The sequence below is a fragment of the Ovis canadensis genome, chromosome X (genome assembly GCF_042477335.2).
Source record: "Ovis canadensis isolate MfBH-ARS-UI-01 breed Bighorn chromosome X, ARS-UI_OviCan_v2, whole genome shotgun sequence".
Classification (NCBI taxonomy): domain Eukaryota; kingdom Metazoa; phylum Chordata; class Mammalia; order Artiodactyla; family Bovidae; genus Ovis; species Ovis canadensis.
This window is the reverse complement of record NC_091727.1, coordinates 24,014,507-24,026,793: the sequence shown is the minus strand read 5'-3', so window position 1 is coordinate 24,026,793 and position 12,287 is coordinate 24,014,507. Positions and strand designations below refer to the sequence as shown.

Genomic DNA, 12,287 nt, shown 5'->3' with positions numbered 1-12,287 from the left:
GGAACCATTTACCTAGATAACATTACCTAGATAATTGCACAGCACACTTCTGTCTTGTGGAATTGATTGTTCGTATCATTTAGATGTAAGGGTGATATTTTGGCCTGAATGATACTGTCCTTCGTATCCAGTTTGTTGGCTTTCTATTGGTATTTTGACCTCTGAGTCCCTCACACACGTCTTTATTGAAGGAGATGCTCATGATATGCTAAATTACTCCAAACCATCTTCGCCTTACAGCCCAACAAAATCTCAGTGAAAGATGGAAGGAATCACTCTTTGACTTGTTTCATAAATGACTAAGATCCGAGGACTTCCCTGGTGATCCAGGGGTTAGGACTGTGTGCTTCCACAGCAGGGGACATGGGTTCAATCCCTGGTTGGCGAACTAAGATTCCACATGCCATGGGGCACAGCCAAAAAACAAAAACCCAAATGACTATGATCTGAATGAAAGATCTTTGAAATTATATCTAAAATTTGCGTTTTTCTCGCTGTACTTTATAACAGGCAAGAACTCAAAAATTCTAACTGCTCTTTTGGCAAATGTATAATGGAAAATAGTCTTGGCTATCCCCAGTGCTGGTCATTTTCCCGAGCTGCAGTTTTCCATCAGTGTCACAGGATTTCAAATCAAACCAGGAATCAAAATAGTCATTGCTGGGATTTTAAAATACTCAGCCCACCCAGATTATATCCATTTGGATTACATAAAAAGACAGCTGGGGCAAAGGTAATTACTTCTATCCTCTTAGAGGGTCAGGCGGTTTTCCTGACTCTAAATGTGGAGCTGTCCATGGTGGAGGGGGTGGTACAGTACATTACCTTGATTCCTTAGCTTCTCCACCCATCTCCCTCCATCAGACCACCTTTCATAAGCCTATTGCGGCCTGAGAACCTTGGAGTGAAGAAGTGTTTGAGGAAGGCATGGGCTGGAACTGGTATTGTAGCTAAAGGTAGGTGCAGAAGTAGTGGGTCAGCCAAAAAGTTTGTTCATGTTTTTCTGTACAATGTAACAGAGAAATTCCAACGAACTTTTTGACCAACCCAATAGATTTTTAATGGCTTAGTTTAATTTCTGCTATTTTACTCTCTACCATTGGGGAAGGGAATGGCAACCCACTGCAGTATTCTTGCCTGGAGAGTCCCATGGACAGAGGAGCCTGGCGGGCTATAGTCCATGGAGTCACAAAGAGCTGGACATGACTGAGTGACTAACACATACAATACACACTGTCTACCATGAGTAGGTGAGTGAAAGTCGCTCAGTCGTGTCCAACTCTTTCAGCCCCATGGACTATACAGTCCATGGAACTCTCTAGGCCAGAATACTGGAGTGGGTGGCCTTCCCCTTCTCCAGGGGATCTTCCCAACCCAGGGATCAAACCCAGGTCTCCCACACTGCAGGCAGATTCTTTACCAGCTGAGCCACAAGGGAAGCCCAAGAATAGTGGAGTTGGTAGCCTATCCCTTCTCCAGGGGATCTTCCTGACCCAGGAATCAAACCGGGGTCTCCTGCATTGCAGGTGGATTCTTCACCAGCTGAGCTAACAGGGAGGTCCCTGGTGGTGTGCTTAAGTGACTGGCAGTGAATGCTGCTTGTTGACAGGGAGTTCAGTTGGGGTTGGCACTGGAACACCTCCAGGTGGCCTTGCCATGTGTGGGCTCCTCACAGCATGGTGGCTGGGCTCCCAGAATGCATCCTAAAGGATCCATCTGGAGAGCAAACACCTTCAGTGGAAGATGCAAATCTTCTTCTGACCTAGCCTTTGAAGTCACTCAGCATCACTTATGCCACATTCCGTTTGTTATAAGAAAGTCACAAAGGCCAGCTCAGATGCCCAGGGTTAGGGGCCGTGCCCACCTTTAATCTGCCACAATTCCCATCTCCAAATTGAATAGTCAGGTGGTATTTTACTTGCTCTGGGAGCACAGGCGTAAGATATAGGTGTGACTTTTCATATGCACAAGGGCCCTTTCTTGCAATCCATTGATCTCCTCTGCTGATTTCACACCAAGGGAGAGGCACAGTAGAAATCTGCTTGGGGTCTGGGTAGAGAAGACGTGGGAGAAAGGCGCTCAGAAATGATTCATGTTGGGCTTTTATCCTTTCATCGAGGTTCCTTCTGAAAGTTTAAAATCACTTTATATGAAGCCAAGAGATATGGAGGGTGGGAACTAAACCTTACAGCCCTCTGCTCTGCTTGTCAGAACTGCATGTCAAAATTCTGCAGCAGAGCCAGATGAAAAGATGAAGTTTAAATGAAGTAGACTGTAAGGTCCTCATTCCTCATCATCTTCTAATATTGCCTACTACTGTTGAAAGTTTTCTTCATTAACATGTGCTTTGCTGCTTCTTAAAATAGCTCCATAACCAAATGATGTTATTCTGAAAAGCATGATAAAAAAGGTTCTCTGATCATGCTCATTCCTGAATATTTTTAGCAGAACAATAATTAGGATTTGGAGGAAGCCGGGTGCCTCATTATGTCAGCAGAGGGCTTGGCTTCTTTCAGAGACCTACCTTCTAACCGGCCAAAGCAAATCTCTTTCCAGCCCCAGTTTCCAGTTACTCAGCCCCAGAGACCTCATCCTGTGCCTTCAGAGAAAGGGTGAGCCCATGTCACCAGTGTCTGAGTGACTTCCTAAAGTCCATGTGTGACTAGACACTCCTCTTAACATTTCAACAGGCAGGGCTCATGAGTGAGATGCCTGCCTCCTGTAAGATGGGACGTACTCCTCACCAGAAAAGCTCCTAGCTGCTCTCACTGAAGTGAGGATGTGGTCTCAGGGTCCCTGGCTTGGGGCCCCTCGCCCACCAGAGCCCCCTGCACAGTTGCATCAGTTGGGTGCTATTAATATCCATGTGTTTAGATGTTTCTGTCCTCTGCCTTCTACTTAGATTTCTGTTTTGAGCCTACTGCCTTAGAGCGTGGTAAAAGAAGTTTCTGGCCTCAGGGCCACAGAGTATATTTGTGGCAGAATGAGGGGAGGGCGCAGCGCTGGCAGGACACTGAAGTCCAGTGTGGCGAGGCCAAGGCTGGGCCAGCCCATTGCTCAGCTCCCTAGGAAACAAGGAGAACAATGCCCACTGCCACTGCGTGGCACAGAGACCTTGGCTTAGGGAGTGAAGGGGGAAAGAGGGTCTGAGAGGAGACTGGAGAGAAGCACAGGGAAGAGGGAAGGCAAGCTGCTGCAGAGTCAAGGATTCGAATCTAAATACAAAGGACAGTGTTTGAATCTAAATACAAGGCCAATGAGGATGTTGAGCAGGATTTTGAAAGACTGTTCTGCAGCTCTGGCTGTGGGAGAATGGATTTGAGGGGATAGAAAAGTGATATCCATGGAGACTGGTTTTGAGGCTCTTGCTGTAATCTGTGAACAAAATGGGGTTAGGTTGGTTTAGATGGAGAATGGAGAGAAGCAGATGAACCAGGGAGACACTTGGGAAGTAGGTTGGTGAGTGGAAAGACATTGATTGGACATAAGGACTAAGGGAGAGGGAGGCGGCACAGATGAGGCCAAGGTCATCTTGCACAGCCAGCTCATTTCTCAACTCTGGAGGCTGAGGTTAGTAACTTGCCTCCTGAGGCTTGAGTGACTTGCTCAAGTCTAGAAGCAGAGGACCCAGCACCCTTGTCCCTAAGCTCTGTCCATCATGCTGTGTCATGCCTGATATCTCTGACTGAGTGTGACCACCATCATATTAGATAGATTTCGATTGCCAGCACTTGATTGCAGTCAACAACAGAAGTACAAGCATGAACCAGAATCTTGTCTTTTTAAATTATTTTTAAATTTATTTTGTATTGGAGTATAGTTGATTAACCACGTTGTTAGTTTCAGGTGTACAGCAAAGTGAATCAGTTATACATGTACATATATCTACTCTTTTTAAGACTATCTTCCCATATAGGCCATTCCAGAGTATTGAATACAGTTCCCTATGCTATCCTGCAGGTTTTTAGTTATCTATTTTATATACAGCAGGGTGTATATGTCAATCCCACTCTCTCAATTTATTCCTTCCCTCCATCCCCTGGTAACCGTAAGTTTGTTTTCTACATCCGTAACTCTCCTTCTGTTTTATAAATGAGTTCATTTGTACACAATGTTTTTTTTTAGATTCCACATATAAGCGATATCATGTGATATTTGTCTTTCTGTGTTTGACTTACTTCACTCATTATGACAATCTCTAGGTCCATTCATGTTGCTGCAAATGGCGTTATTTTGTTCTTTTCATGACTGAGTAATATACTGTTGTGTATATGTACCACATCTTCTTTATTGATTCCTCTGTTGATGGACATTTAGGCTGTTCCATCTCTTGGCTACTGTAAATAGTGCTTCAATGAACATTAAGGTGCATATATCTTTTCTAACCATGGTTTTCTCTGGATAGATGCCCAGGAATGGGATTGCTGGGTCATGTGGTAGTTCTGTTTTTAGTTGTTTAAGGGGCCTTCATACTGCTTTCTATAGTGGCTGTATCAATTTACATTCCCATCCACAATGTAGGATAGTTCCCTTTTCTCTACACCCACTCCAGCATTTACTGTTTGTAGATTTTTTGATGATAGGCATTCTGCGGTGGTATCTCGCTGTAGTTTTGATTTGCATTTTTCTAATAATTAGTGATGTTGAACATCTTTTCATGTGCCTCTTGGCCATCTGTTTGTCTTTGGAGAAATCTCTATTTAGATCTGCCCATTTCTAAAAATATTTTTTCAAGTTTGGTTTGGCTGCACTGGGTCTTTGTTGCTGCGTGCAAGCTTTCTCTAGTTGTGGCGAGCAGGGGCTACTCTCGAGTTGGGGTATGCAGTCTTCTTATTGCCACCGCTTCTCCTGTTGGAGAGCATGGGCTCTAAGGCATGGGCCCAGTAACTGTGGCTCACAGGCTTAGTTGCTCTGCAGGATGTGGAATTTTAATCCACTTCGAGTTTATATTTTTGCATGGTGTTAAGGAATGTTCTAATTTCATTTTTTTTTTGCATGTAGGTACATGTAGGTGTCCAGTTTTCCCAGCACCATTTATTGACAAGGATGTCTGTTCTCCATTGTATAGTCTGCCCCCTTTGTGATAGAGTAATTGACCACAGGTGTGTGGGTTTATTTCTGAGTTTTCTATCCTGTTCCATTGATCTATATATCTGCTTTTGTGACAGTACTATCCTGTTTTGATGACTGTAGCTTTCTAGTATAGTCTGAAGTCAGGAAGCTTGACTCCTCCAGCTCCATATTTCTTTTTCAAGATTGCTTTGAGAATTTGGAGTCTTTTGTGTCTCCATCCAAATTTAAAATTTTTGTTGTAGTTCTATGAAAAATGCTACTTGTACTTTGATAGGGATTGTATTGAATCTATAGAGTGCATTGGGTACTATAAGCATTTTGACAGGATTGGTTCTTCCTATTCAAAAACAGGTATATCTTTCATCTGTTTATGTCATTTTCGATTTCACCAGATCCTTGTCTTTGATGACACTTGTGACTTCTTTACGGCCTTGTATTGGTTCACTCAAATATATCTTTGAGGACTTTAAGGAAGTTCTATGAGAACTTGGCATCCTCTGTGCTTGTTTGCCTCTTCTCAGTCCCAGTAGAGTATAGATGAAAAGGCCTTTGTGTGGTGAAACCACCATTGAGAGTAGATTGCTCTTAGAAGGGTAAAATCATCGAGCACCCCCTGGGCATGTCTTTAGATACAAAAATACTGCATCCTTCTTCTTTTCCTTTGCTATAACATGATGCAGAACTCCCTGGGGAAGAAGGAGAGTTGCTGTGATCTCACAAATTCTTTGATTCGACTGCTATGCTCCATTCACTTACTCATTTAATTTGCATGTATTGAGAACTTTCCATATGTTAGACACTGGGGCACTGAACTGGGTGCTGGACACGTAAAGATGATCAAGACACAGCCTGTGCTTTCAGAGTGCTCCCTTTCCACAAGGAAATGGATACTGAAAATGCTTTTGTTAATAGCAGTCAAGTTTATATTATAATGGGTGTGGATTCTGCCTGATGACGTCAGGAAAGACTTCCCAGAGGCATAGCCTTAAGACTGGACCCTGTATGATGAGGAGCTACTCTGCAGCTGCTGTGGGCAGGGAAGGGGGTTCCGGGGCAGGAAAGAAGGGCTTGAAATGAGCAAATGCCAAGAGCCAGGTGAATGCCTGGTGCATCAGGGAACAGGTCCAGTATGACAAACACACAGTGTCTGTGGCAGGTTGGGAGTGCCTGGAATTGAGCCTGGCAGAGTCAGCTGGGGCCAGATGTGAAAGCCACCTCGACCTAGGAGCTGCCACTTTGTCCTGGACCAGAGAGTCATTTAAGAAAATGGGTCACCTGAGATCATCTTAGTTGTTTTTTCTTCATCCTGTGTTTTCTATTCGAACAGGGATGTTTGTTCCAACACAGAGAACAGAAGGCATCTCAACATCAGACATCATTACCAGGATTGTCCGTGACTATGATGTTTATGCCCGACGCAACCTCCAGAGAGGCTACACAGCCAAGGAACTGAATGTCAGCTTTATCAATGTAAGTGTGCCACCCCGCACCTCTGAGGACCAGCGTGTCACGCTACTGGCTGGCACTGTATACAAATCACTTACGTTACACCACTCGATATTCTTGATGTTTGACATTTACTGTCTCATTTAGTCCATATAACAGCCCAATGATGTATTATTATCCCCATTTTATACGTGGAAAAACCAATGTCCAAATAGGTAATGTAGTTTGCCAAGGCATACAGGTAGTGAGTGAACATCACATTTTTTAAGGGAGCCGCCTCACCTCCCTTTCCGCACCCCAACCTCCCCATCAGAGTTCTCAGAGTTGGGTGAAGGGTTTCTGAGAGATCTGCCCTCATGAAAGGCAATAGTTGTCTTCTACTCCAAGGGAAGAAAGGAGCACAGAGGCTCTACAAAGCTAAACTCAGAGAAAGTGTGTTCTTATTTTAACGGTTTACAATTTTCTTTTTATTAAGGCCTTACAGATGCTCATTAGAAACTTTAACAGCTGCTTTTTTTTGTCCAGAGAAATTACAGCCACTTAAAAAAGCCCAAAGTCTTTGGCTTCCTTTTGTATTTCTGCTGTATTGTTCCCACAGAGCTGCTGTTAGTTTAATAATAGAGCAACTGTTAAAACAATCTTTAAAAACAAGCTGTTAAAAAGCCAAGAGGGCAGCCCAGTTGCTAGAGGTGATGTTGGTGAGTCTGGATGACTATGTTTGCCTGAACTCCAAGGAGCTGATCGAGGTGAGCAAAATAAGAGCTCTCCACACATACAGAATTTCCACACACCCCCACAAAAATAGATACGGTGATTTTTCTACAAAACTAGATGTTTATAATTATGTGCAGCCACAGTTATCCAGCAGCTTACACAAAGCAATCATCGGTGCCTTCGAATAAGGCAGGGTTCATTCAGTAATTGTAAGTCAGTGATGATCAGTTGTCTTCAGGAGGCAGGGAGTATTGGGAGTCTGGGCTCTGTGGCTTCATACAGACTGGGTAACAAAATGGAAAATGTCAGGTTCAAGTGGCAAACAGAACAAGTGGCTGAAAAGAATTCAGTCAAAGTGATTAGTTGGTATCTTACAGAGCATAAAGCCCTGGTTATTTCAATAAATTAAACTGCCTGTTCTTTTAAATTGAATTCAGTCACCCATCCAGGCATGTCGAGCCATTTCTGAAAGTTATTGCTCGTGCTCTTTCAACGGCCTGTGATAAGCCACTTAGCTCAGGGAGCCGTGTAGTCAGTGTGGATGTGCCCGTTGCCTTTCTGTGACCACAAGCTGGGCTGTGGCACAGAGAGTACCTCACGTGTGTTGGATGAGTGTGTAGATGAATCACAGAACCTCGGGTGGCAGGAACCTGACGAGGGTCAGTCACCAGCCCAAGTCCCTGAATTTGTCAATAGAAAAATGAGGAAAGTTGAGTTCGGAGGGACCTGGCTCAAGTCCCTCAAGCAAAGTAGAGGCAGAAGCAGTAGCAGCCTCCCAGCCTTGTGCCCCCTGGTCCAGAGCCCGGTCTAGTGTTCCGAGAAGCTCCTGAGAGCAGTGGAGAGTCGCCGTGTATTATATACAGCTGGCTGGCAGCACGGATGGCTCACACCTTGCCCTGAGGCTGCAGTGATGTTTGTGAAGTCTAGATCCTGGACTCCTGACCCAGGTTTGTAATACTGTATGTGGCTCCAAAAATTCTGAAATATGAAATGGGCTTCAATTCCATATAGTGAAGAAAGGTGAGAAATCTCATTACCCCTTCAGGAGGAAATGTATTATGGCTTCATGGAGGAAAAGAGTCTTTGTTTCATGTTATCTTCATGGTTTTAATTCCACTTTCACCAGGTAACATGATTAAATGCTTCTGTTGCTTACAAGTAATCAAACAGCCAACACACACTATGCTTTTACTAAATGCCAGGCATTGTGCCAAGTACTTTACATGCATTATCTGATCCAACTGTTACAGCAACCCTATAGGGTAGGGACAATAATTATCCCTATTTTACAGATGAGAAAACTGAGGTTTAGAGATGGCATGTGAGTTGCCCAACATCTCATGCCTTCTAGGCACATAGGTATAGCAATGCTGCATCAAGGCTATGAACAAAATCCCAGTCCAGAGAAGCTATCAGAACAAAATTTTTCTTCATTACCAAGGAAACTGATGTGGTTCCATTAGCTTAATGGGAAATAGCATGACAGTGACAATTTGAGTGTAATACATGGATGCTAAGGCCCAGCCAGTGGCTCACTTATTTCAACCAATATTGGTTTTAACAATGTCTCAGTAAAATAGAGAACTCGGGCTGCTTCTGAGTGGCCATTCTGTGCACAAGACATATTTTTGTCTAAGTGTCAGGAGAACTGAGGGGATATATTCACCTAGTATCTATCCAAAATAAACAGCAAATGGATACTTTTGGTTCTTCTCTTGTATAAGTGAATTCAACTCTATTTACAAGGAAGAGAACATTGCAGCCACTTGTACTTCACTGTACCCATTCAAGTCGACTAATCAGAAGTGACTTTTCTTACAAGAGATGGGCCTTCCTGTCAATCCAGCCCTTGGAAACTAGCATCCTGACTCTTCAGGTTAAGAACATGCACAAGTGGAAATAAAATCTGACCATTCTGTGAGTGACTAATCTCTCCCCAGCCCTTTTGGGTAAATCCCTTTCTTTCTCCTTTAATTTTTGACCAGGAAAAGAAGTACCGCTTCCAAAACCAGGTAGACAAGATGAAGGAGAAGGTCAAAAACGTGGAAGAAAGATCAAAGGAATTTGTGAACAGAGTGGAAGAAAAGAGTCATGATCTAATTCAGAAGTGGGAAGAGAAATCGAGGGAATTCATTGGTAACTTCCTAGAACTGTTTGGGCCTGATGGAGCATGGGTATGTAAATTATTTCACTTCTTCCTGCAATAATGGGTGTTTTCAGTTTATCCTCCTTGTCCTTTATCAGTCCAATATGTGACCTCCACTTTGGGCATTAGCCCAAATGACTTCAAGTCGATGCACTTCTTTATTTAGTTTCTGCTTTTCCTTTCTATATGGCACCCAGGAGTGCCCAAAGCCAATTCTGTTCTCCATTTCTATTTCTTGTTTGAAGTCATTTGGTAGTCACTGAATGTCTATTACTGCAAAGGTTGGTTTCATAGCTCATCCCAGTCCCCCAGTTGGCGGATGCACAGCTTATGGGTAAGGGTGAAGTATGTCAGTGGCATCATGGATCTTGTGTTATAAAACAAGGACAGTGCCTCTTGGATCAACCAGAGGAAGAGGACGCAGAAGAAATGTACTGCCTTGATCACTTTTTATTGTCAGGAACTCCTGTTTCATTGGTTGGAAGAGAGAGAGAAGAGATGAGACTTTGTACTCATCATGCCCTGATTTGCCCCTGTTTTTTCCATGATATAAATGTGCTGGGATAAGGCATAAAAGTCTTAGGGGACTGAGGCCATGATCTGAATCTTAAAACTGAGACAGAAGATGCAGACAGGATCTCTTGCCTAAATTCTATATAGAATTCTGAGTGAAAATTACAGACCGAAAAGAAAATTCTGTAAATCACCTTGTACTCCACTGGTATTTCTTTTTTTTCCCCCTCCATTTCTATTTTTTAAATAACTTTATTTAATTGGAGGGTAATTACTTTACAATACTGTAGTGGTTTTTGCCATACATTGACATGAATCAGCCACGGGTGTACATGTGTCCCCCATCCTGAACCCCCCCCCACCTCCCTCCCCATCCCATCCCTCAGGGTTGTCCCAGTGCACCGGCTTTGAGTGCCCTGTTTCATGCATCAAACCTGGACTGGCGATCTATTTCACATATGGTAATATACATGTTTCAATGCTATTCTCAAATCATCCCACCCTCGCCTTCTCCCACAGAGTCCAAAAGTCTGTTCTTTCTATCTGCCTCTTTTGCTGTCTCGCATACAGGGTTATTGTTACCATCTTTCTAAATTCCATATATATGCGTTAGTATACTATATTGGTGTTTTTCTTTCTGGCTTACTTCACTGTATATAATAGGCTCCAGTTTCATCCACCTCATTAGAACTGATTCAAATGTGTTCTTTTTAATAGCTGAGTAATATTCCATCATGTATATGTACCACAGCTTTCTCATCCATTCATCTGGCGATGGACATCTAGGTTGCTTCCATGTCCTAGCTATTGTAAATAGTGCTGTCATGAACACTGGGGTACATGTGTCTCTTTCAATTAAAGATCTAAAAAAATGGAGTAAAGATCTAAATGTAAGACCAGAAACTATAAAACTCCTAGAGGAAAACATAGGCAAAACACTCTCTGAATAAATCACAGCAGGATCCTTTAAGACCCACCTCCCAGAGTAATGGAAATAAAAGAAAAAATAAACAAATGGGACCTAATTAAACTTAAAAGCTTTTGCACAATGAAGGAAACTATAAGCAATATGAAAAGATAGCCTTCAGAATGGGAGAAAATAATAGCAAATGAAGCAACTGACAATTAATCTCAAAAATATACAAGCAGCTCATGCAGCTCAATACCAGAAAAATAAACGACCCAATCAAAAAATGGGCCAAAGAACTAAACAGACATTTCTCCCTAGAAGACATACAGATGGCTAACAAACACATGAAAAGATGCTCAACATCACTCATTATCAGAGAAATGCAAATCAAAGCCACAATGAGGTACCATCTCATGCCGGTCAGAATGGCTGCTATCAAAAAGTCTACAAACAATAAATGCTGGAGAGGGTGCGGAGAAAAGGGAACCCTCTTACACTGTTGATGGGAATGCAAACTAGTACAGCCACTATGGAGAACAGTGTGGAGACTCCACTGGTATTTCTATTGTGTGTGTACTTCTGAAGTAAATAACCAGTATTATCAGCAGAGTTGAAGACTTTGTTTTAAAAAATTGATGTATAGTTGATTTACAATGTTGTGTTGATTTCTGTAGTACAGCAAAGTAATTCAGTTATACACACACACACGCACACACACACATTTTTTATACTCTTTTTCATTATGGTTTATCTTAGGATAAAGAGTATTGTTCTCTGTGCTATATACAGTAGAACAGGTTTATCCATTTTATGCCTAAAAGCTTACATCAGCTAACCCCAACCTCCCACTCTATCCCTCCCCCAACCCCCTCCCCGCTTGGAAACCACCAATCAGTTCTTTGTGTCTGTGATTCTGTTTCTGTTTCATGGATAGCTTCATTTGTGTCATATTTTAGATCCCACTCATAAGTGATATCATATGGTATTTGTCTTTCTGACTTCACTTAGTATGATAAGTGCTAAGTCCATCCATGTTGCTGAAAATGGCGTTATTTCATTTTTGTTTATGGCTGAGTAGTATTTTATTGTGTGTGTGTGTATGTGTGTGTATACACACATATATACCATGCCTTCTTTATCCACTCTTATTTTGATGGACATTTAGGTTGTCGACATGACTTGGCAATTGTGAATATTGCTGCTAGGAACACTGGGGTGCAGCTATCTTTTTGAATTATAGTTTTGTCTGGATATATGCCCAGGAGTGGGATTGCTGGACCATATATGGTAAGTCTTAATTTTCTGAGGAAACTCCAAACTGTTTTCCAAAGTGGCTGCACCAACTTAAATTCCCAGCAACAGTGTAAGAGAGGGTTCCTTTTTCCCCACACCTCCTTCAGTGTTTGTTATTTGTAGACTTTTTAATGATGGCCATTCTGATTGGTGGGAAGTGGTACCTTATTTTAGTTTTGATTTTCATTTCTC

The 12,287-nt window shown here is 42.5% G+C and overlaps 1 protein-coding gene across 6 annotated transcripts in view; it reads left to right on the top strand.

The window, feature by feature from the left end:
• The window catches only part of PCYT1B (phosphate cytidylyltransferase 1B, choline), a 143,608-nt gene that overhangs the window by 109,478 nt on the left and 21,843 nt on the right, over nt 1-12,287 (top strand). For all 6 annotated transcript variants that reach the window (XM_070289874.1, XM_070289870.1, XM_070289869.1 and 3 more), the window contains exons 6-7: nt 6,401-6,543; nt 9,219-9,407. In XM_070289874.1, the coding sequence (XP_070145975.1) occupies nt 6,401-6,543; nt 9,219-9,407 (332 nt within the window). The remainder of the gene's footprint in view (nt 1-6,400; nt 6,544-9,218; nt 9,408-12,287) is intronic.